This window comes from Dipodomys ordii, unplaced genomic scaffold, assembly GCF_000151885.1.
Source record: "Dipodomys ordii isolate 6190 unplaced genomic scaffold, Dord_2.0 Scaffold40, whole genome shotgun sequence".
Classification (NCBI taxonomy): Eukaryota; Metazoa; Chordata; class Mammalia; order Rodentia; family Heteromyidae; genus Dipodomys; species Dipodomys ordii.
In genome coordinates this window covers 9653103-9677254 of record NW_012267256.1, presented here as the reverse complement: position 1 = coordinate 9677254, position 24152 = coordinate 9653103, and the positions used below count along the sequence as shown (strand labels likewise).

The 24152-nt window shown below is 44.9% G+C and overlaps 1 protein-coding gene across 1 annotated transcript in view; it reads left to right on the top strand.

Annotated features, from left to right (window-relative positions):
* Nucleotides 1-377: 377 nt before the first annotated feature.
* Mamdc2 (MAM domain containing 2) overlaps nt 378-24152 on the top strand; it is an 81797-nt gene continuing 58022 nt past the window's right edge. Inside the window, exons 1-5 of the mRNA XM_013018399.1 lie at nt 378-507; nt 7127-7398; nt 8814-8898; nt 14289-14426; nt 23316-23572. Coding sequence (XP_012873853.1) covers nt 378-507; nt 7127-7398; nt 8814-8898; nt 14289-14426; nt 23316-23572 — 882 coding nt within the window. The remainder of the gene's footprint in view (nt 508-7126; nt 7399-8813; nt 8899-14288; nt 14427-23315; nt 23573-24152) is intronic.

Sequence of the window (24152 nt, the reverse complement as noted above, 5' to 3'; positions counted from 1 at the left end):
CGTCTGGCAGGCATGGCCATAAAAGAGAGAAGAGAAAGTATTCCTCTTAAAAAAAAAAACAGCAAACAACAGCACAAAACAAAACAAAAAAACATGTTTACTGAGAAAGATCATGTCTGCCTTGAAAAACCCATGGAGCGATCCTTTCTAACACAGTGGAGTGATGGGAAATCTGGTCTATGGTGGATGAGATGAGGTATTGTGCTGCTAGCCAGCCCCTAGGAGTCCAGGGTCTTTGTTGAAATGGGCTGCCCATGAGAGGCATCATGCTTTCTGTTCAGTGTAAGGTAGCTCATACTTATTAAGTCACTGGACTGACATTCCACACTGCACCTTGCACATTAGGCTGATACCTGGGGGCCCCCGAGCTGCCAATGATGGCCCCCAAACCCACCACTTCCATGTTGACTTACTCCTTCTCACCTTATTTGCAGAGATATATTTCTGGAGCCCAAGACTATAAGGTATCTCTGAAAACCAAGGGGCAGGTGCTGCGACCTCGACCTGGTAATTCATTTCATGAATTCCTTTTCCTGATATGAGAAATGGCGCTTCCACCACGTAGGACCATTGGATAGGAAGAAAGCCAAGAACTTGCATTAAGAATCTCCTGCTCAGAATGCAATGTGCAGTAGTTCCTTTGGAATCATAACCAACGATTTCCTTTATTCTTTTGTTGTGGATCCTTGGCCCCTGAGCCTCTTTGGGCTCAAGGCTAGCACTCTGCCACTTGAGCCACAGCAACACTTCTGGCTTTTTCTGAGTAGTTTATGGACCAGGCTAGCTTTGAGCTGTGATCCTCACATCTCAGCCTCCCGAATATCTAGGATTGTAGACCTGAGCCAACAGTGCCCAGCTCAAAGATTTCTTTTTCAAAAACTATTTTTATTTTCTTTAAAGTAGTCCTACAAAGGAGTTTCCATTCACAGAAGCAGTTTATGAGATGAGAGATGCATTATTGAAAGCTATGTTCATTTTCATGTGATTAAAGTAGTCAGTTTTCTAGTTAGTGATCTATTAAATAGCATAGGATAATAGTGAGATTAAGGGCTTCAAGCAGAAGGTAAGAATATGACACTCATTTTACCAATAAAGATATTTCAGGCAATAGAACTAGTTTTCCCAAAGTGACTTCATTTCTCCAAGTTGTGGATGGAGTTTGAACCAATACTTGGCTGACATATAACCACATGGCATAGCCCCTCCGCACCCTTCCAGGCAGGATGTAATTCAGGAAATCCGATCCTAAGGGGTCCAGGAAATTAGGGGGAAAGATCCTAGCCGGAGGCCAAGGGCTGGAAATCAGCCCTGGAAAGGAAGTTGAAAAAAGAAAGAGGAAGAGGAGGAGGAAAAGGAGAAAGAGGAGGAGGAGGAGGAGGAGGGGGAGGGGGAGGAGGGAAGGAGGGGAAGGAGGAAGAGAAGGAGGGGGAGGAGGAAGAGAAGGAGGGGGAGGAGGAAGAGAAGGAGGGGGAGGAGGGGGAAGAGGGGGAGGAGGGGGAAGAGGGGGAGGAGGAGCCTTTGTCTTGGTTAGCAGTGGTAAGAAGTAACCAGTAGAAAGTCTTAGGCACTATCCTCAGACCTGGGTTACAAAGTGTGAGCCTGATTCATACCAGGAGTAAAAATGCAGGATTCCACATGAGATCATCTAGGGTAGGATCCAGGGCTTAGCTGTCAAAACATATCCTGATTATGGGTCACTGAGAGGTGCTTCATACCAGACAGGACATTGGTATAGATTTTTTAACACCAAAGGATCAATTAAAGTAAAAGGAATAAAAACAGTTATAATATCAGCATTGAAAAGATGCTGTTCATCTGCTACTTGAGTGAATGCCTACTCTGATCCACACTAGAAAACAGGAAGAGGGAAAGATGACCTTTTCACTGCCTCTGGATGAACTGAAGGGTGACAAGAACAGAAATAATTAACATGGCAATTTACAAAGCAGGCTAGCTACCATGTATCCTGTCCTTAGGCCCTCACCACAACCCTATAGGTACCAATTCATGTCTCATGAGAGGTTTACTTCCTAAAATGAGGACAGAAGGTGCAAGAGTTGTGTGCTGTAAAAAGTGCCCTAGAAAATTCCTCAGGTCATACCTAGAATGCATATGGTTTCCCACATGTTAAAATGCCGTGTGTGTTTTATGAACAATGCAGCCACCGTGTCTCTCGGGGTTGTGATCCATATTTTCTTTAGAAGGTAATGAGATAGGCTTCCGGGGGAAAACACGTCAGCCTGAGCAGGGCCTGGACTAATTGCAGTCGGTTTGTTGTTTCCTGATTATAACGAGTGCTTTTCCAAATGCTGGATGTGTGTGTGATGGAGTCTATTCTGTTATAGTAGCCATTTTGCAGAAAAGAAACGAATAATCCAATTCATCTAAGCATGACAAAGTCTTAACCTGTGCAATGCTATACATTCAAAACCTTGGATGGGCTCAGAATTTTTTTTAAATCTTATTTTCCTGGAAACAAGAAAGATTTTCCTTTCATTGTTTTCTAGAGCCTGTGTGAGAAAAGACTTGTTCAGACCCCGGGGCAGATGGAATCTTTCCTTTTGGGCAAAATGATTTAATTATTGTCCCTGATTGCTCAATTAATTAAAAAAAACTATCTGTTTGGATGTGTATGGCCGTAAAGATTTTTATCCTTTCCAATAAATGTATCATCAATCAGTTCAGATTCCCTTTAGCAGCTGCGTTTGAAGTGAATCCTTCCCTTTCCTCCAGACTCCATGTGTTCACAGTGGAGTTGGGAATCTTCTCAGCTGGATCCAGATGTGAGCTATATGCAATCCCTGTGTGATTCTAGTCATGTTTTGTCTTTCTATTATATATGTTTAATGTCTCTGTCTACTCTCATTGGTTAAGATGATGGGGGAAAGGACTGACATCAGGAACATGGTATAATAAAGACTAGAAAATCCTTTCCCTTAAACAATGGCAAGATGGTGAAAAGCAACTTTTCATTTACTTTTTTTTTCTTTTTCTTTTCTTTTTCTTTTTTTTCCTTCTAGTTGTAGGGCTTGAGCTCAGGGTCTAGTCACTGTCCCAAAGGCATTTTTCCCTCAAGGCTGGTACTCTAACATTTTGACTCACACCTCTACTCTTAGCTTTTTTTTTCTACTTAGAGATAAGAGTATCAAGGACTTCCTTGCTCAAACTGGCTTTCAAACTGCAATCTTGGTATTTCAGACTCCTGAGTAGTTTGGATTACAGGCATGAGCTACTGGAATCTGGCAGAAAATCAACTTTATTTTTTTTTAAACTCTGGGTCTGGGCACTGTCCCTGAGCTTCTTTTGCTCAAAGCTAGTGCTCTACCATTTCAATCACAGCACTACTTCTGGCTTTTTTTTTTTAGTAGTTTATTAGAGATAAGAGTCTCACAGAATTTCCTGCCTGGGCTGGCTTCAAACCATGATCTTTCGATTTCAGCCTCCTGAGTATCTTGGATTACAGGCATAAGCCACTGGCACCCAGCTCCCAGATTGAGCTTTTGCTGTCATTGTTTTCTACCCTGTAATGCAAGGACTCAAACTCAAGGTCGCTCACAGGTCAGGCAAGCATTTTCCACTGAGGATCGTCTCCAGCTCCAATATTATGTCTTTGTTTCAGGTAGAGCCCTCCAAAAAGGAACCAATATTTATTTATTTGGTTGATTGTTTATTTAGGCTTGAACTCAGAGCCTTCAGCTCTTGCTCAGTTTTTTTTTTCACTCCAGACTAGCATTCTACCACTTGAGCAATCCCTCCACTTCCATCTTTTTGCTGGTTAACTAGAGGTTAACCAGAAATCAGCATCCCAAATCTTTTCTGCCCAGGTTAGCTTGGAACCATAATCTTCTGATCTCAGCCTCCCAAGTACCTGGAATTACAGGCTCTGCCACCAGCTGGCCTCTAACTCTGATCCTCCTGCTTCATCCTTCAGAATGATGAAATTTCAGGCCTGTTCCATCATGACCAGTTTAAGGAACTAGCTTTAACTATTCCTAAACTACCCAGTCCCTCTTCTAGGTGATCCAGAGTGAAGTTTGCTTATTATAATTTCATTATAATGCCAAATTCTCTTCCAGAAAATCAAATTTTTAAGCCTCTGAAAATCAAAGACTTGCAACACCAGGGAATTAAAACATACACCTACAGGAAAACTTATATATTGATGCTCGTAATAGCATTATGATTCATAGTAGCAGAAAGATGAAACAATCCAAATTTCCATCAAGTGGTGAGTGGATAAATAAATAATGGCATATCTATAAAACAGAATATTCTTCAGGCCCAAGATTACTCTTATATGAAATGTAATACATGCTGTAATATGGATGACCCTTGAAAACATTCTAAGAGAAAGAAGCCAGTCACAAAAGAGACATAGATTATATGAGGATATGTCTAGAAAAGACAAATCCATACAGACAAAGTAGATTGATCGTTTCTAGAGGATGGGGACAGGGAAATGAAAAATGTCTATCAATGACACTTGGTGTCTGCACAACTTTGTAAATAGACTGAAACTATTGAACTGTACCAGGCACCAGTGGTTCATGCCTATAATCATAGTTACTCAAGAGGTGGAGATAGGAAGTTTGTGATTCAAAGCCGGCCTAAGCATAAAAAGTCCATGAGGCTCTTATCTCTGATTATACCACCAAAAAGCCAGAAGTGAAGCTGTGGCTCAGTGGTAGAGCGGAAAAAGCCAAGCAAGGGCCTAAGACCTTGAGTTTAAGACTGGCACATGAAAGAGGAAAAATCACTAGTGAATTGTATAGAATGGGTGCATTTTAGGCATGTGAATGATTTCTAAGGAACACTTATTGATGCCAATCTCATGAGGATAGAATAAATGAAATATTTCACTCTAATTTGGTCTTTGGTAAAAATAATTCTCTTTAATAAAGTAAGGAGAACGGATTTGCAAAGTTGTTTTAGAACAGTAATTTAATTGGACACTGCATGGGGAAAGTTGAATCCTTGAATATGAATACTTTGCTCTTCTGCATTCACTCTAAACTGTTTTCAAATTATGTCATGTCCTTTCTAGCTCAGAGTAACTGTAACATGACCACAAAATGCATGCTTGCATTGAGACCAAAAGTGGGGGTTACCAATAGTATGGGTTCAAATGCCAATGTAGACTGATGAGCTGGGGCTGTAGAGACCCTATATTTAGTGGTAGCCACCGCTGCTCTAGGCCAGGCATGAAAAGTATATATTTATCTGGAACTTGGCAGTTGTAGTAAAAAGTAGTTAGCACTGGCGCTGGTTAATTGAACTAAGAAAAGTGTACTCGTTTACTAAGTAAATACAAAATCAGTTGGGTTAATAAGCCTTTGGATGCCCTGTGGTGCAGCCTCTAGACACATTCGCAGGCAAGTCTTTAAAAAAAAAAACAGAATTTCTGGTGTATAATTTAAATGCGGCATCCCCCATACCCATCAGCACCACCCAGACCGACTGGCTAAAAGGAGAACACTCTCTGTTTGAGTATGCCCTCAAAGTGACCACCCCAACTCAAATTTGAGAACAACTGCTTCAAGATGAGTTGTTCCCTTTGGGAGTAGGCCATGAATGGAAGGTTGGGGAGACACTGGGACATGCAAGAATCGAGTCTCCATGACAGCAAAATCAGCATTTGCTGTGAAGATCGATGCGATTCCCTAGGATCTTTCTTTCTTTCCCTTGTTGCGCCCCTTCCTGACTCTCTTACTTCCTCAGAAATGATGGGAAGTGCTTTCTGCGTCTTCCCCATCCATCACCACCCCGTCTCCATCATTCCGCACTCCCAGCCTGTTCGGACCTCCTTCTTCTGCATCAGTAGCAGAGTGGGGAAAAGAAGGTGGAGCACATTCCCTCAGTGGCAATTCAACAATCCGTTGGCATCTGGGGCCCCCAGCTTAATGCTTTGAAACCCCAATGGGTCTCCAAACTTGCAAACACACATGTCACACTTAGAACAGCGCAGGCTCCTCCTGAGTGCCGCCAGCAGGCAGCAGGTGTTGATGGTAGCCGTGGTTGCAAGGGTCAGACTTTCTCACAGGGAGTTGCCTGAGTTGGCTCTGGAAGCAGTTAGTGTTTGTACCCGCGGGGTGGCTCCTATGTTCAGAAGATGGCCATCTGGAGACCAATCTCAAGCCTGAACCCCGCTCAGAGTGAGCAGATCTCCCTGAAGACCATGGCACACGTGCATCCTACGTGGGAGGCTGGTCCTCGCTGAGCTGGCCTCTGCTGCTCTCTTGTACTGATCATAGAGGCTGGTATAGGAAGTCAGGTGGCTAGAGTGTTGATTGGAAGGCTCTTGTCGATATTAGTAGAGTTCAAAGAGAGGATGGAGGAGGGAAGGGAAATAGAGAAGGATAGAGAAAGGGAAAGGAAGCGGAGAAAGGGAATAGGAAGGAGGGGGAAGGAGAGGAGGGGATGGCGGAGGATATAATGTGTGCTATGCCACAGCTTTCCACCCCTATGCAACCGTGTTTTGTACATGCTTCTCCATTGAGCTATCAGAACTGGGCAGTCTGGCTCTGGAAGAGTCTAGGGAGAGACACTTTATTTCTACATTTTAAAAGATAGACTTCACTCGGAACTATTTCAGCCTAGGCCTCAGGACCAGGCTGAGAAAACCACATAGACTCAGTTTACCACGAGGATCTCAGATAAAGGCACATGAACTCATTAAGCATGTGGGGCGCTGGGAGGGGAGAGAGTGGAGTCCACCAAGTCACTTGGTCTCCAGTCTGGGGAGAAGCCCCCCCAGGATCAGTATCCCCGAGCCAGGAACCACCCCCTCCCTGACCCACAGGGAGACAGGTGCAAAGTGTTAAGCAGACCTGCCATGAGGTAATGAAATCCAGTAGGCACTTGAACTCAGGGTCAGGACTAACGGGAAGTGATGGATTGGAGACGAGCTGGGGAGCACATGCCTCTGAATGGCACCGTACTCAGCATCCAGCTGCTCCTGTCATGTGGAAAAGTGGCCCCTGACCACCCCATCATTGAATGTCGGGGATCCTGTGTGCAGGCTGAGCTGGGCTGCCTGCAGATCTAACAGACCCGAGCTGTGGCTTTTCCCAAGTCGCATGCACACAAGATGGATGGATCCCTTCCTTGTGTTCTTTTCTCTCTCCAGGCCATTATGTTTATGTGGACACCTCCTTTGCCAAACCAGGGGAGAAAGCCGTGCTGCTCAGCTCTGACTTACAGGCGGAGGAATGGAGCTGTCTCCGCCTGGTCTATCAGATAGCCGCGTCCTCGGGGGCTCTGTCAGATTCCAGCCAGCTGAGCCTCCATGTGAGATTTGAAGATGAAACTTTTGATCGCTTGCTTTGGTCCACCAAGGAGCCCTCAGACAGCTGGCTCATCGTCAGCCTGGATCTGCAAGACAGTCCCAAGAAATTCAAAGTAAGTAGAGTTTCGGTCGAAGAGACAAAGCACATGAGATGCATTTTGTGCTAGCTGAGATCTTAAACTATGTGAGTTTCTTCTATTTAGGTTCGTTATATCGTCGAAGATCATTACTAAAATGTAAATTCATCTGTTGTTTATTCTTCAAGAAAGTGCTATTTAAATGAGACTTCTGTAAGAATTTAAATTCTGTATGGATTTAATTGGAAGTGGATTTTGTAATGGGTTTGCTGGCATATTCTTATTTCATATGATTGCCTTCATCCTTCTTTGACTGTGTGGTAGGTGTATAGATGATCATCCTTGTGGTTTAATAGCGACAAAATTTGGGTGAGCCATTTTAATAAAAGGAGGAAATGGAAAGTACTTAGAAAGAGAGAAAAGAAATTTACAGGACATGTCCTGTGATTGTGTAAAGAGTTGAGTGCACACAGAAGCAGGAAAAGACACTGGAACTCTACACAGTTGGCCATGAAGTGAAATTTACTGAGAATGTGTCACGGAAAGTTGAGCGAGCCTTCGTGAAGACTTCTCCAGTCCTAGGGTCCCTCTACATCCCCAGCTTGTGCTTGGTCTCCTTTGAAAAGTTATGAGAACATATATATTCTCCTCCCAGTGTTGTTTGCTTGGGGTCCTCCTCACTGAGGGGGAAATGATTGGGGGGGAGAGGTCTGAGTTTCTTATTTCACATCATCTTCCCAATGGTGATCATATCCCAAATGCGCCAACATAGTTGTCAAAAATGTAAGGTTAAAACTTATAGAAGGGAAAGCTGTTCATTCCGGAAACGGGGCCCCTAAAAATACATGATCATATTTCTTGAAATTGGGAACTCGAGGTTTTAATTCTTCTCTATCTCTTCCTCCTGGTGTAAAATTCTCATTCCTTCATCAATGCAGAAACTGTAACATGTTCTATCATCCATGAGCCCTCTCCGTTTTAGATGGAAAGCTTACTGTCAGATTTGGACTTTCTACTTTTTCCACACACAGTCCCCTATCCTCCAGGTTCTCCGCCCTCCCTTCTTGATCATGCTTAGCATGGGTTTCCCCAGGGATGCAAACTGGCTTCTCCACATGACCAGTCAGTGCTACCATAAGCCAAGAGGAGGTGATGATTGGGATAGCAGAGATGGCTGGTTCTGAGATGCTATCAGACACATTGCTAACTTCCAATTTCTGAGTACGTTTTAGTACACACACACACACATGCATGCATGCGTGCACGTGAGGGCACATGCATGTGTGTATTCATATACTCTGGTTATAAAATCCATAGTGAAATTTTGCCCAGATGCAATGAGCCCATTGCAACTCTGCAGACCTTGAATTGCCCATCTAACAGCCACAGTCCCGAACAGGGAACAAAATACTTTGATATCTAACTGTCCTTCTTCTCCCTGTGTTGTGCAGATTTTAGTAGAGGGTGTCCTAGGACGGGGAAACTCAGCCAGCATTGCCCTCTTTGAAATCAAGATGACAACCGGCTACTGCATCGGTGAGTCTTACTTTCACTCCACTAGAAAACAAACGTTTCTTGAGACACCGGTAGTTGGAAAGCATTGACCCAGTCCTAAAGACCAGCTATGTCATAGAGCACTGGGCATAATTCATAGCTGGTTCAATTCTTTGGTAGCAGACCTTGGAGGCTTAACCTGGCTTCCCTGACTTTGCTCATTGGCCTTCACGTGGACCAACTGGATTCAGGAAAAGCAAGTCCGTGCAAAGACTGTCACCTCAATATTTCCACCTGGTTTCAATACGTTCTCACAAAAATACTTTCTGGGGCTGGGTATAGTGGCTCGTGTCTGTAAACTCGACAGTGGGGACGCTGAGGCAGAAGGATTCCAAATTTGACGCAACATTCTGAGCTGCCTAGGGAGAGACTGTCTCAAAAAGCCATCCCTATCCACAAATAGTACTAGATTTGCTGTAAATTCTTGTGTGTGTGTGTGTGTTTTCCCAGAAAAATTGGCATCGTTTTTGCCTCTTTGTCCTCCATTTCTCTCCCCGTAAACTATTACCCCTGTCTGAATCGTCACAGCTGCCACTGAGATTCCACCAGGCTGGTCGAACTTCTGCAGGTGGTATTCCACCTGCAATGCTTGGAATGGGATCCACGTGTACCCGTTAGTTGCAGCTGAGCAGCGCCCCCTGTTGGCTCAGCCAACTCATTGCAATTCTCAGCTTCTATTTCTCACCTGTAAAATGGGGTTAAAATGCTTCCCTCATTGGATTCTTCTGCAAGTTAATGTGATCATGGATATGAATGTAACTGGAAACATATGAAGGTAGCTGGGAGTCATATATGCCAGCTTCTGAGAACCCAGGAAGAGAAGACACTTCTGCCCTGTGGATGTTCAGCCTGGACTTGTTTGCCACTGACAAAACAATCTCTGAACTCCATAAATACTTCCAGGGGAGGTGTAAAGAGGAAGAAAAAGGTTGGCTGTGCAGAATCCTAGAGAGGAAGTGTAGAGCTGTCCAGAGTGAGACAAGTGTGAAAGAGAATCGGTACTTGGCAGGGAGTTCCTCCAGAAAGAGCCTGGATCCAGGGAAATGAGCCCCAACTTACTGAATTCGATGTTTGGGAGGTGCTATAAATCAGGGGAGGGGCCTGTGGTTTTCAGATGATGGCATTTCTGACTGCCACTTTGAAAATGAGCCGGAGACAAAGCCCGTACATAGGTATGAGCTAGAAAATCCCAAGGAAGAGGCTATGGCCTTCCATAGGGGGTGAGCAGTACAAAAGGAACAGATCAGCAGATCTGAGAGACTTGGAAGACTTGGATGTGGAGGGAGAGAGTAAAAAGTCAAAGATGCTTCTCAAAGAAAAGAAGCCTTTGCTAATTTCCTTGCGACCCAAGTCCCCGATTGACCTTCCAAAGACATCTGTTATGCAAGGGAAGGAAAATAGACTGGGAAAGTATTTTCTAAAGATACGGCGAGGTTAGGCCAGGTTCTTCCTTAGAACTTCTCTGTAGTTGGTATTCCACGTGCAGTGCTTGGAACCTGGTCAAAATGAACCAGTCAGGTGCATCTGCATGGCGCCCCAGTTGCATCTGCATGGCGCCCCCTGTTGGCTCAATCAGCTCATTGCACCTTGGGGCTTCTGTTTAATCACCTGTAAAATGGGGATAAAATGCTTCCCTCACTGGAATATTGTGCAAATTCATGAGAACATGAATATGAAGGCCACTAGGAAAATGCTTGGCACTCAAGAAATGTGAATTATGTTAATCATCTTTCTTCTTTCGGTTTGTTTTTAAGAGGGAGATGGCAATATTTTACCTTGTTAAACTGTAAAATCACACTCTCTCCTTTGTTGATCTATATAAAATGCTTAGAATTCTGCCCACTACCCTGAAGAATATTTCCTTTTCTTTTTATGATACTCCGTGGCAGCCTGAGGCACTGAATATTGGGCACAGGTTGGCAGACTGTGCAGTGGAAAAGTTGAAAGTCAGTCTTAAAAATCCTTGCTAATGAAAAAACACGCTGACAACTATAGCAGCTAGGGACCTGGCAGGGAAGAGGGAAGATGGGGAAACTTGGCCTCAGTGATTTAAAATAAGCTCATCAAAGAGATCACAAAGTGGGAAAAGCCAGCAGCAAGGGATGGGTTGTGACCCAGGACTCAAACAGAGATGGCTCAGAAGCTGTTTCCTGCTTCCATCCATAGATCTTCAGCTGTATGGTGAGGGCTTCCTCAAGTAGGCTGTGGTATGTAAATCATGTCTGGACACAGCCAATCACAGCAACTTAGCAGGGAGGAGTTGGGGGATTCAGCTTTCACAAGCCTTCCAGCCACTGTTAGTGGAATTCCACAGCAAGTCAGAGAACCCCATTGGTCCAGTCCAGATAAATCAACCTCTAGAGGGTGGGACAGGCAGAGAAGGACAGAATTGAAATTATCTTTCATGATTGTTTGTTTGTTGTTGTTTGGGGAGTTGTTTGTGGTTACATTAAGGGCCTTACACTTGAGGCAGGCACTCTACCAACTGAGCCATACCTCCATCCCTTTCTATTTTAGTTGGCTCCTGCTAACATTTCATCTGGCTGGCTTTGAACCTCAATCTTCCCTATCACATAGTTTAACAAGATCAAATAACTGAAGCATGAACCAATGAATGCTGCCGTCTTATATGTTTTAATTGCAAGATTATGGGGGGCAACAGAAGGACCCAGAAACCTGGGTTATGCCTCTCCTTCTATTGTGACTAGATGCTTCTTTATAAGAAAAGCAGGACTGGGTACTGGTGGATCGAGCCTATAATCCTAGCTACTCAGGACGCTGAGATCTGAGGATCATGGTTCAAAGGCAGCCAAAGCAGGAAAGTCCATGAGACTCCTATCTCCAATTAACCACACACACACAAAAAAAGCAAACAAGCTGGAAGTGGAGCTGTTGCTCAAGTGGCAGAGTGCTAGCCTTGAGCACAGAAGTGTCCAGGCTTGAAATCAGGTTCAAGCCCCAGAACTGTCTCATACACACACACAGACACACACACAAACACACACACACACACACACACACACACACACTTAAAAAAAAGGCTATGTGCATCTGATCATAGAAAATAATATTTATTGAAATGAACTTCAGGAAATGGAAACAAGAAGTTTTTTATTTGTTTGTTTATTTTTGTTGTTGTTTGTTGTGGGGCTTGAACTCTGGGCCTGGGCGCTGTCCCTCAGCACTTCAGCTCAAGGCGAGCACTCTACCACTTGAGCCACAGCACCACTTCCAGTTTTCTGGCATTTTATTGGAGATAAGAGTCTCACGGACTTTCCTGCCCGGGCTGGCTTTGAATAGAGATCCTCAGATCTCAGCCTCCTGAGTAGCTAGGATTACAGGTGTGAGCCACCGGCACCTGCCCACAAGAAGTTTGTTTGTTTGTTTATCATTGCTGTTCTCATTTTTCTTTCTTTTTGTTTGTCTGTCTTTGGGAGGGTAAGGGGAGGCACAGAAGTGGAGGGACAGAGGGTGAACAAACGCAGCAGGGGTACTCACTAGACACTATGTTGTAAGTGCACTACACAACTTGTGGGTGGGGATGGGAGGGAAAAACTGAGAGAGAGGGAGTGAGGAAGTGTTCAAAAAATGCCCTCTTTACCTGACTTATGAAACAGTAACCCCTCTGTAGATCCCCTTTAAAAACAATTTTAAAAGAAAAAGGGGCAGGGAGTGAGATTAGCATCTAGAAAACTAGCTCTTCCGCTCTCAATATTTTCCACCATCAGGAAAGGAAAGGATGGAGGACGGACCATCAAGTTAAAGAAAGTGGGTGGACAAGATTTCTGGAGCTGAGCCAAGCATCAGTGGCTCATGCCTATAATCCAGGAGGCTTAGATTTGAGGATTGTGGTTCAAAGCCAGCCCAAGTGGGAAAGTCTATGAAACTCTTATCTCCAATAAACCAGGAAAAAAAACTGGAAGTGGTGCTGTGGCTCAAGTGATAGTGCACTAGCCTTGAGCTGAAGAGCTGAGGGACAGCGCCCAGGCCCAGAGTTCAAGCTCCATGACCAACTGAAAAAAAAAAAGCAATTCTGGAGCTGAGAGGCATTAAAATAAGAATGCGTGCAGCTCAGTGGCACAGCACATGCTTAAAATGTACAAGGCCCTGGTTTCAGTACCCCTCAAAAGTAATTAAATACAGATGACCAACAAAGTTGGGTGTGATGGCTCAAGCCTATAATCCTAACTACTTGGGAGGTAGAGATCAAGCAATCATGTTTGAGACCAGCCTAGGCATAAAAGTTCATCTCAACCAATGGCTGGGTGCTGTGGCACACACCTATCATCCCTGATGCCACAGAGAATCATAAGTAGGAGGATCACATTCCAATCGTTAGGAACTTACCATGTGGCCAGAGGCATGGCTCAGCAGGTAGAGCACTTACCTCGCTTGTACAAGGCCCTGTGTTTAATCTCTAGTATTGACCTCCCCCAAGAAAGATGAGTAAGGGCTGGGGGAAGTGGCTCAGTGGTAGAGCGCTTGCCTTGCATGCATGAGGCCCTGGGTTCAATTCCTCAGCACCACATAAGCAGAAAAAAAAAAAGATGAGTAACAAAAATGGTCAGTTTGTATCAAGCCTCCCCATGATTACAACAGCCCTGTGAGGTAAGAATGTTGTCCACATGTGAACATGGATGTTCACATACAGAGGCTAAGAGAGATGGTGAGCCACACAGCAAGTCTCATGGCTAGTAAGAGAAAGGACCACAATTGGAAAGGGGTGATGGTGATTAGGATGTTGCTTCATCATGATACAGAGCCCTCTGGGCATTCGCATACCACGTGAATCCTCCTTTGGTCTCAAAGGAGGATATTCTTAGGAGAGGAATACAAAGGCACAATGTTTATGTGCCTCTAATCCCATCAAATAATATTTATCTAAATGAACTCCAGGAAATGAAAACAAGAGAGTTTTATTTCCCCCTGCTGCTGTTTGTGTTTTCTTTTCTATTTTGTTTGTTTGGAGGCACAGAAATGGAGAGAGAGTAGTATTCACTAGACACTGTTGAAAGTGAACTCTGTGGGTAGGCATGGGCTGAAGAAACAAAGAGAACATAAAGGAGGGGGTGACATTGCCCCAAAAGAAATGGACTCTTTACCTGACTTATGGAACCATGACCCATCTCTACATCATTCCTGTAATAGCAATTAATAGCAATAAAATGTCCCCCCCTTAAGAAAGATCATTCATTACAGTATCTCTCTTCTTGGCCAATAGTAGCCAGGAGTCCTGGTCCAGATGTTCCTGGGGGCAAAGGAAGAGACGGTGTGAGGGTCTGACGGGGCGGTGGGCAAACTCTGCAGTGTGTGTGGTGGCTCCCAGTGTGGTGGAGGTCCCTGAAAGTATGCTTTGATTTCTTTCCCACTAGAATGCGACTTTGAGGAGAACCATCTCTGTGGCTTTGTGAACCGCTGGAACCCCAACGTGAACTGGTTTGTTGGAGGAGGAACGACTCGGAACACCCACTCCAACCTCCCAAAGGACCACACTTTCAAGAGTGAGCTGGGTGAGAGCTGGGAAACCTCGCAGAGGGGTGGGGGGAGGTCTTTTCTCAGCAGGAAGTCTACCCCTGGCCTTAATCTGACTGTGGCTTCTGTCCACAGAAAAGGGAGGGGAAAGGGACTGGTAGAAGGGACCAGAAGGCCTGGTGGCGAAGGAGGGAAAGATAGACAAGCGGGGGGGGGGGGCAAACTGCAGTTATGTGCTCCATCACTGAGAACCAGGACACCCACTTAAAGGTTTTACCTTAACTTGTGACTTGGGCTTGCTCAGCTCACATTTTCATGGTTGATCTTCTCATCGATGTATTGATTTATGGCTAAGACAAAGCTATAGTCATCCCAAGTTACTTCTCACTAAAAGCAGATGAAGTCTTTAAGACCTTCCCAGTTGACAAGTGAGGTAAGCCAAGCTTGATGGATTCTGAAAGTGGTGTGCAATGGGGCCCCCTGGCGGCCAAATAAGGTGGTTCTTTGCAAGGTACGTTGGAAGGTAAGATGGTCCTGGCCTCTAGGAGTCAGAGAAAGCCCCAGAAGGACCAGGGCAAAGACTTTCTTTTCTTACTCATCATTACTGCTTTTGCTTGGCCTCTCGTGGGACTTTGTACAAGCCTACCTCTCCCCATAATTGCAAACCATTCTAGTCTTCAGCTCCAAGTTCTTTTCCAAGAGCAAGAAGATTCTGGCGTTCTGGTTTGCCAATAAGAACAAGGCTAGGAGTTTTGGTTCTGCTTCACAAAGCATCTATTTTCTCTTTGGGGGCCTTTGCAATGTAGATACAGAGGTGGTCTTCTCAGTCCCAATCAATTAATGGTGATGGCAGCATGCACCTGTGCCTGAAAAAATCAAACAAGTTTTTCTAGCCCCTTATTTTTTTCTTCATTCTCTATGATTTCTTGTTATTTGCACTGTGTGTGTGTGTGTGTGTGTGTGTGTGTGTGTGTACACGTGCCTGTAATCCTAGCTATTCAGGAGGCTGAGATCTGAGGATTGCAATTTGAAGCCAGCATAGGCAGGAAAGGCATGAGACTCTTATCTCCCCTTAAAACCCACAAAAAAAAAGCCAGAAGTGGAGTTGAAACAATAGTGCACTAGCTTTGAGAGGAAAAAAATGCATAGGGACAGGGCCCAGAGCCTGAGTTTAAGTCTCAGGACCAGCAGCACAACAACCAAAAGAAAAACAGTTTAAAAAGGATTAAAAGATACAGGCATCAAGGTCTTCTTTGGTGAACACTAAGACCTGAGATCGGGGCCGTCCCTCCTACCACTGCACTTGTTTCTGTCCCCTTTCTGTTCCTTTCTCCCATCTCTCCCTCTCCATCTTCCCACCCTTTCTCTTCTCTGACTATTCCAACATACGTCCAAAGGCAGGCAGTGTTGCACACTAGCGTTTCCCAGATCCCTGAGCTCCAGTGAGCTCCAAAGACTCTAAAGTATTTTATTTAAGAAACTACATGCATGTGACTCAAAGATTTACCCACGGGCCAGGTGTAGTGACACAGAGCTGTAATCTCAGCTACTCTGTAAGCAGAGGAAAGAAAAGGTTGAGAACCAACCATCCTGAGCAAAAGTAAAAGTAAAAGCAAAAGTAAAAGAAAGGTTGTGATCCCATCAGCCCGAGCAAAAGTATGAGACCCTATCTGAAAAACAAAAGGAATATAGCCATGGCTCAAGTGGTAAGAGTGAATTCAGTTCCCAATACCACCAAAAGGAAAGGAAGAAGACTGAAAGGAAGAAGGGAGGGAAGGAAGGAAGGAAGGAAGAAAGGAAAAAGGAAGGAAAGAAGGAAGGAAGGAAGGAAGGAAGAAAGGAAGAAAGGAAGAAAGGAAAAAGGAAGGAAAGAAGGAAGGAAGGAAGGAAGGAAAAAGGAAGGAAAGAAGGAAGGAAGGAAGGAAGGAAGGAAGGAAGGAAGGGAGGGAGGGAGGAAGGGAGGGAGGAAAGGAGGGAGGAAGGGAGGGAGGGAGGAAGGGAGAAAGGAAGGAAGCTCTTACAAAGAAAATTTCCAATGCTCTAAACAAAAGGCAGAGATTGCCTCCTGTCTTTCCTTGGCTTTCATTGGGGCATATTGATTTTCCCTGAGCTCTATCAATTTAGATATAACGTAAAGATTAAATGGTTCAAATGTCTGCCTGCAGCAGCAGATTTTGTTCTCTATAAACTCATCTCATGTTCATTCATATACTAGAAGCAATGTAGGCCTTTACTTCCAGGCAAAACAGCACACACACACACACACACACACACACACACACACAACTAGAGACACACAGCAGAACCGTCTCTTACCTGGGGAGATTGGGGGGTTTCAGCCCCAGCTCAGAAATATTGGAGCTGCAGCCAAGATGGGGGAAGACCAGCGCTCTGGTCTTTGTGTTGTAGAGGAGGGAAAACAGAATGTAAATGCTGCAAACTACAATGGAGATATGAATTTTCTTTCATTTGCTGTGTGCTTTAATGGTTTAGTCCAAACACTGAGTCACAATTGTCAAATGTCCCCGAATTCAAGCAATAGAAACAGCTAACAGAGGATACAATAAAAGCTGTGGTGGGCTGTCTTTGTTGTACTATACGGCATGTGATTTTATTCTGTGTTTCTTTTTCTTACTTGTTTCTTACTTGTTGCAGGTGGTTTTATTCCTTATTAATATTTTATGAAGTGAAACAAAATCTAACTCAGATCATTACTGTTTTCTACATACCTTCGCCAAACAGAGAGGAGGACAGAGAGAGAGAGATAATTGCTGGAAAAATAATGAGGGAAACATCTCTTTGCTGAGATTTAATGCTAGCTGCTCAGGGTGACACTCTGGATACAGTTTCAAGACCTAAAATAAGAGCAGAATTCTTTTATGCCACCTACGACCATGAGTTCGACGAATCACGTGTCCATCACGCATGACACTCCTTTCTCCTTTTGGTTTGGGTTGAGTTCAGGGGTCATCTCACAGCACCTGTTCATTTGCTCTGTCACTGCATCTATTTGGGCCGTGGCATTAGCACTGAGTAGAGAAGCAGCTTTATTCTTTTCCTTCGCATTGCCTTTGTGCCAGCTCTGCAGCATCTCCTACCATGGCTTCCTAGTCATTTTCACATTCTGACAGACAGCCTCATTTTCGAGGATTAAGTTCAATCAAGTCACAGCTCCAGTGTCTCATCCAATTCAAATCTGGTCCACAGAGAAGCAGCAGAAGAGACCACGTTCTTACTTTGTCTCTTTCTGGACCTTTCCTTTTCTCTTCTCTTCCATCAGGATCCTTCAGGGTAGAAGAAGTGTCCTAAGCTTTGGAACTTAAGGAAAAGATGGACAAAAATAGTTTTACTTCCCTGGTGCTATTTAATCTGGTGTTGACTCCTTGCATAGTGAAGGTGGCAAATTCTGGCCACTGGAGAATGAAATTCTACTCTTCCACTCATTCCAGACAGACATGATGCTCTTCCTGGCAGGCCATCTCTGAACCCCCCTTGGCTCCTCTGAGTACAAGATTCCTCCAGTGGCCCTTTTCTATTGGTGCAGCAATGCTAGGAGAAAATCCTCCTGAGAAGAATCTTTCTCAGATACTATAGCCCAGCTACCTTCTAAGCTACAAAGTTTGGAAAAGTAGTTCATTAGCAACAGAAATTCCCTATAGTCAGCTTCTTTGTTTGTTTTTTCTGTTTTTTTTTTTTTCTGTGAGTGCTGATCATGAGGTTTGAACTGAGGGCCTTGAGCTCTTGCTTGGATTTTTTTTTTGGTTCCAAGCTGGTGCTCTACCAATTGGTCCCTACTTCCACTTCCAGCTTTTTGCTGGTTCATGGAAAATAACACAGCCTGGCTTCCAACTTCAATCTTCAGATCTCAGCCTCCCGAGTAGTTAAGATTATAGGCATGAGCCACCAGTATGATCAGCTGCAGTCAGCTTCTTCTTAGCTGTTGGCATTCAAATGCCAGGTACTACTACTACTACTAAATGCCTCTGTACTGTACAAACTCCAGTGTTCATTCATCAAGTTCATTGAAGAACTCTGGTCACCATCATGGTGAGGTCAACGGAGTTACAGAGCCTAGGATGCTCCGCACATTGGGTTGTGATAAGGTCAGAAGGATATTTCCCTTCTCCACTCCTCCATGAGTGGCTGTCTAGCCCACCCTCCCTCAACTAAGGTAAGAGAGGGGAATACAAGCCCTGTCTCTTCCCTTGAAAGGATAAAAGCCCACATACAACAAGTGCCATGCCATCCTAACTCCTCAGAGAAAGATTGTCTTCCATCTCAGGTCCATTTCTAGTATTCTCATGTCTGCAGACTAGAGGGGAGAGATGGGATCCATCTACCTCAAGTGCGGAACAGTACCACATACCACATTGATGACCTACTAGGAATCTTTACAGGATAAAAGATGCATGTCACCTATTGCTCTCAGTTTTGAGGTCCTAGCAGAGGTGAAGAGGAGTCTGCGTTACATAGCCTTTGGTGGCTGGGAGAAAATACCTGACAGGAAAGACTTATGTTGGCCCTTGTCTCAAGAGGTGTTAGTCCATGGTCTACTGGATCCATTTCTTTGGGCCTGAGATGAGGAAAACATCATGGCAGTAAGAATGTGTGGTAAAGACTTCTCATCTCATGGCAGCCAGGAAGCAGAGAGTAACGCCAAGACAAGGTACACCCTTCAAAGGCAGGCCATCAGTGGCCTATTTCCCCACCTCTTCTTTGGATTCTACCACCTCTTAATATTGCCATCAAATCATGAATCCATCCATGGATCAATCCACTGATTATAGATGAGAGCCCTTACTATCCAGTAATCTCTAAATCCCCACCTCTGAGTATTGCTCCTCTACCACAGATGAGTTGGACAGGGACATTCATACCCAAACCATACCAAAGTCCCACCATCACATTCATTTTCCATTTATGTCACCCTTGAAAGCTGTGGGGAAAAAGAAGACTAGAGTTAACTCTATTATTGTAAAAGCTGCCCAAACCCTTGTGAATTACATGGCGTTAGGAAAGCAGGCATGTTAACTTGCTGTCTTTGGGTGCTGTCTGCCCACCATGGTAGCACACCAGTAGGGATTTCCATGTGGTATACATATCTTCAGGACAAGAGACAGATCGTCCAGACAGCTGACAACACAGAAACAGACAACACAACTAGAAGACAGATGTGGTCAATGGGGCGGAATCCCGGCTGAGTCAGAGGCTGACTTTGGCATCAAGGCCAAGCCATGGGAAATCCTTGGGGAATACTACGTAGCCAAGCTGTTTGAAAATAAATGCTCAGGAGCTGCCTTTCAAGTTCCTTTTCCTAATCCAAGGTGGGAAGAAATGGCTGACTCCACAGAGCCAATGGTTCTGCTTGAAAAGTTGAGTGAATGCAGAGGCTGCTGCCCGGAAGAAGGAAATTCCTTCAGAAGTAAATGCTCACGGACCTTCACTCAGGAGCTACTTGGGGGAGAGTCTTAGCATTGGCTGGCAATGCCAAGAATTATCACCTTTCAACAATTCGGTGGGTTGTGGGGTTTTTTGTTGCTGTTGTTTTTCGTTTTGGTCAGTTGTGGGGCCTGAACTCTGGGCTTGGGCGCTGTCCCTCAGCTCTTCAGCTCAAGGCTAGCGCTCTACCACTTGATCCACAGCGCCACTTCCAGCTTTTTTCTTTTTGCTTATGTGGTGCTGAGGAATCGAACTCAGGGCCTCAGGCATGCAAGGCAAGCACTCTATCACTGAGCCACCTTCCCAGCCCAAAGTGGTTGTAAACCCTCAGGCTCTTTGTGCATAACCAAAACTTAGAAAAGAGATTGACTTCCAATTTGAGTATGGAGGGGAAAAATCAGCAGAGACTTCAGAGGACCAGCCATGAACTAGCTACTCAGAAGACTGAGATCTAAAGATCCTGTTTCAAAGCCAGTTCAGGCAGAAAAGTCCATGAGACACTTATCTCTGATGAACTAGCAAAAAGCCAGAAGTAGAAATGTGGCTCAAGTGCTCAAGTGCCACCCTTGAACAAAACAGCAAGTGAGATCTTGAGATTCTGAGTTCAAGCCCCAGTACACACACACACACACACACACACGCACACACACACACACACACACACCACCTGTCAAGCCTACTAGATCCCTAATGGTTTAATTGATTATAAGATCCTGTCTGCCTACAGTCTATCCGTACTCATTTCTATCTGAACTAATTTCATCCTGCATAAATCCTAATGATCTAACAAAAATCACCTTTTCCAAGATGTTCTGGAAGCTCAAGAATACTGGATTAGAAAGAAGGGCTGAATTTATTGAACTAGGAAGGAAAAGTCCTACAGTGCCGGACATTGGACATCATTTCCTGAGTGCTTCAGATTACCTTCTTTTTTTTTTTTTTGTTGGTCGTGGGCTTGAACTCTGGGCCTGGGCGCTGTCCCTCAGCTCTTCAGCTCAAAGTGAGTGCTCTACCACTTGAGCTACAGCGCCACTTCCGGTTTTCTGGTGGTTTATTGGAGATAGGAGTCTCACGGTCTCTCCTGCCCGGGCTGGCTTTGAACCGCGATCCTCAGATCTCAGCCTCCTGAGTACCTAGGATTACAGGCGTGAGCCACCAGCGCCCGGCAACCTTCTTTATTCTCCACGGAGCGAAGCCTAATGCCTTCCTCACCCTGCCCTTGGCAACCTTGCTCCCATCCAGTCACTGGCTTCCCCTCTTCAGTGAAGACTGCACGGGACCATTCAGCCAGGAATGATGTCCCTGGCCTCCAGGGACAGACACCTGAAGGATGAATGGTTTCTAATTCACTTCCATCCCTTCAACTGAGATGAAAAACTTGTGATGAGTTGCCTTTTGTGACCCAGTAGAAACACTGTGTTATTTGGCTCATCAGTAAAATATATATGTATGTGTATACACGTATAAATATACACACATATATATGTGTGTGTGTATATATATATATGTATATATATGAACATACATATATCCAACTGGCAACCAATGAATTAAGGAGAGAAAAAAGAGGGCCACAGAATGTGGTTTTGTCTAGTGGTTTCATGTGAGACATAGTGTCAGCAGTCTTGATCTGATTCCCAGAAACCTCTCTGATTCACTTTGGGCAGGTCACAATATGTTTGCTGGATTTTTTTTTCTGGACAGGAAATGTGACTGTGGCTCACTTTAGCATCATGAACACGAGTTGTTGAGGAGGCACTTCAACCACAAATAGAGGAAATAAAACATTGTCTCCACAGTAGGTGAGCTACTGACTGTCTTTTTAAAAAGACTGGCACGTATCTGTCAACTGCAAGGGAGAATCAAATCACCACGGGGCTGAGGGTGAGAATTTTCTCGAGCTTAGCAGGGTGATCCCACCCTGAAAGTGGGAAGAATAGCTGCAAGTGGATTTTTACCAGGTTTCAAAGATGCTTTGAAACTCTTGCAGACTCTTTGGAGATGATGCATTCTTTCTTACCCGAGGCACAATGCTCCTCACTTCAGAGCAGTATGAGTTGGAGTTCCTGAGAAACTGGCACTAAGCTGTGATTAGGTGGGAGACAATACCTGTGAGGGGAGAAGAGGGGGAGGAGCATAGTCGCTGGAGACAAAGTTGGTTCTCTATTCGTGCGTTAGACACGCTGTCTAGAAGCCATGGCGAGATTTTAGTTTTAATTATTTTCAAATCATAAGGCAAACGAGTATAGTCATCACAAGTACAATAACAAACCCAGCCTAGATTCCTTTGTCTTTGCACCAATTCCATCATAGACTCGAGTTTTTAATATTGTACAGAGGAAAGAAAAGACCCGTCCTAGCCCGGCCTTGCTGGAGAAGAGTTTTCAGCACAGGATGTGAATCTTGGGGGGGCGGGGGCATGGCTAGGTGGATTGGTGATTTCCTGAAGAGCATCCCCTGGGATGCTGGATCACTGGCTAGGAAACATTCCAGAATGTTGTGGCCTTGGTACAAACACTGTTGTAGAGCCAAAGGGGAGGCAGCTGAGACTGGCAGGCAGTTATGGAAGCTGAAGCTAATTCTGTTGAAGGAGAAGTGGGCAGCCCAACCTGTGCCCACCCGCCAGTGATGTAGCAAAGAACCCAAGCTCTCCTCTCCTCAGATTCCCTCTGAGGCGTATCTTCCAGAAACAATACCTGCTCGATTGCTAAGATGTATTACAAAAGGTAACATCCACTGCATCTCTGCCTTTGAGGTTCACGTGAGTTCTTGATGCACAGAAAGTTATGTTATAGGGACTCACTGGCCACCATGCAATCTCCATTGCTAGAAAGTTCTAGACAAGTCTAGCTGCCCACTTCCCTCCTTCCCAGAGCTGCTGATAGGCATTTGGGCTTTGATAGAAGGAGTGTCCTTCTTTCTGTATTAGAAGTTCTGTCCAGTTTGACATTCAGACTCTTCCTTTCAATTCTGTCAGGCGCTGGTGGCTCACACCTGTCATCCTAGCTATTTAGGAGGCTGAGATCTGAGGATCACAGTTCAAAGCCAGCCTGGGCAGCAAAGTCCATGAGACTCTTTTATCCAGTTATCCATCAGAAAACCAGAAGTGGTACTGTGGCTCAAAGTGGTAAAGCACTACCCTTGGTGTATTCCAAGTCAATGTATTCTGCAAGGTGGACACAGCCTATCTGGTCTCCTCTGATGAGAATGTTTTTTGTCAGTCACAGGGCTTGAAGTTGGGACCTGGGCATTGTCCCTGAGTCCTTTTGTCTCAATAAAAGAGAAGCTACATGCTACGGGTTTAGTTGTGGTAGAATGCCCTGAAATCATGTGCCAGCCTGCAAGCTGCAACATTTATCCACCCATGACCAGATCTCATCTATACCCGCTCCTCTTCTGCCCCACCGCTGCCACTGGAAGTCGTGCTGGAGTGGGCCCCAGAATGGAGTCATTCCAAACTCTTGCTGTGTCTTCCGGTGTCATTCCAGGCCACTACATGTACGTGGACTCCGTGTACGTCAAACACTTTCAGGAAGTGGCACAGCTGGTTTCCCCCGTGACCACAGCTCCCATGTCCGGCTGCCTGTCATTCTATTACCAGCTCGAGCAAAGGAACGACAATGTCTTCTCCCTGTATACTCGGGACGTGGCGGGCCTGTATGAAGAGATCTGGAAAGTGAACAACCCGGGGAATGCCGCCTGGAACCTGGCCGAGGTGGAGTTCAGCGCTCCTTATCCCATAGAGGTAGGTGTGTGGGAAGCCAGATGCCAGGCCTGACCACCCTGCAAAGATGCCACGCACACAGACATGGAGACCAGCCCACGCGACAGCCTACACCCAGCTTTTGGTTCTTGCTGTAGCTCAATCCTTTTCTTTCATTAGATTTGTGTGCATGTATATGTTTGTGTGTGTGTGTGTGTGTGTGTGTGTGTGTGTGTGTGTGTGTATGCGTGCATACAGTACTGAGGCTTGAACTCAAGGCTTTGTGCTCTGGCTTAGCTTTCTTTTTCCACTCCAGGCTGGCATTCTACCCCTTGGGCTGCCTCTCCACTTCCAGTCTCTTGCTAGTTAATTGGAAATGAGATTTGTCTGACTGGGGTTGGCTTCAAACTGAGATCCTCAGATCTTAGCCTCCTGAGTAATTAGGATGACAAGCATGAGCCACCGGTGCCTTGCTTCATTTGTCCTTTGTGACAAAAAGAAATAATTTTCCATGTTTATGGAATACAGTGCGATGTTCTGTTAAGTGTTTGTAACATGTAATACTCAAATCAGGGTAACTAGTCTATGCATTACCACAAACATTTGTCATTTCTGGGTAGAG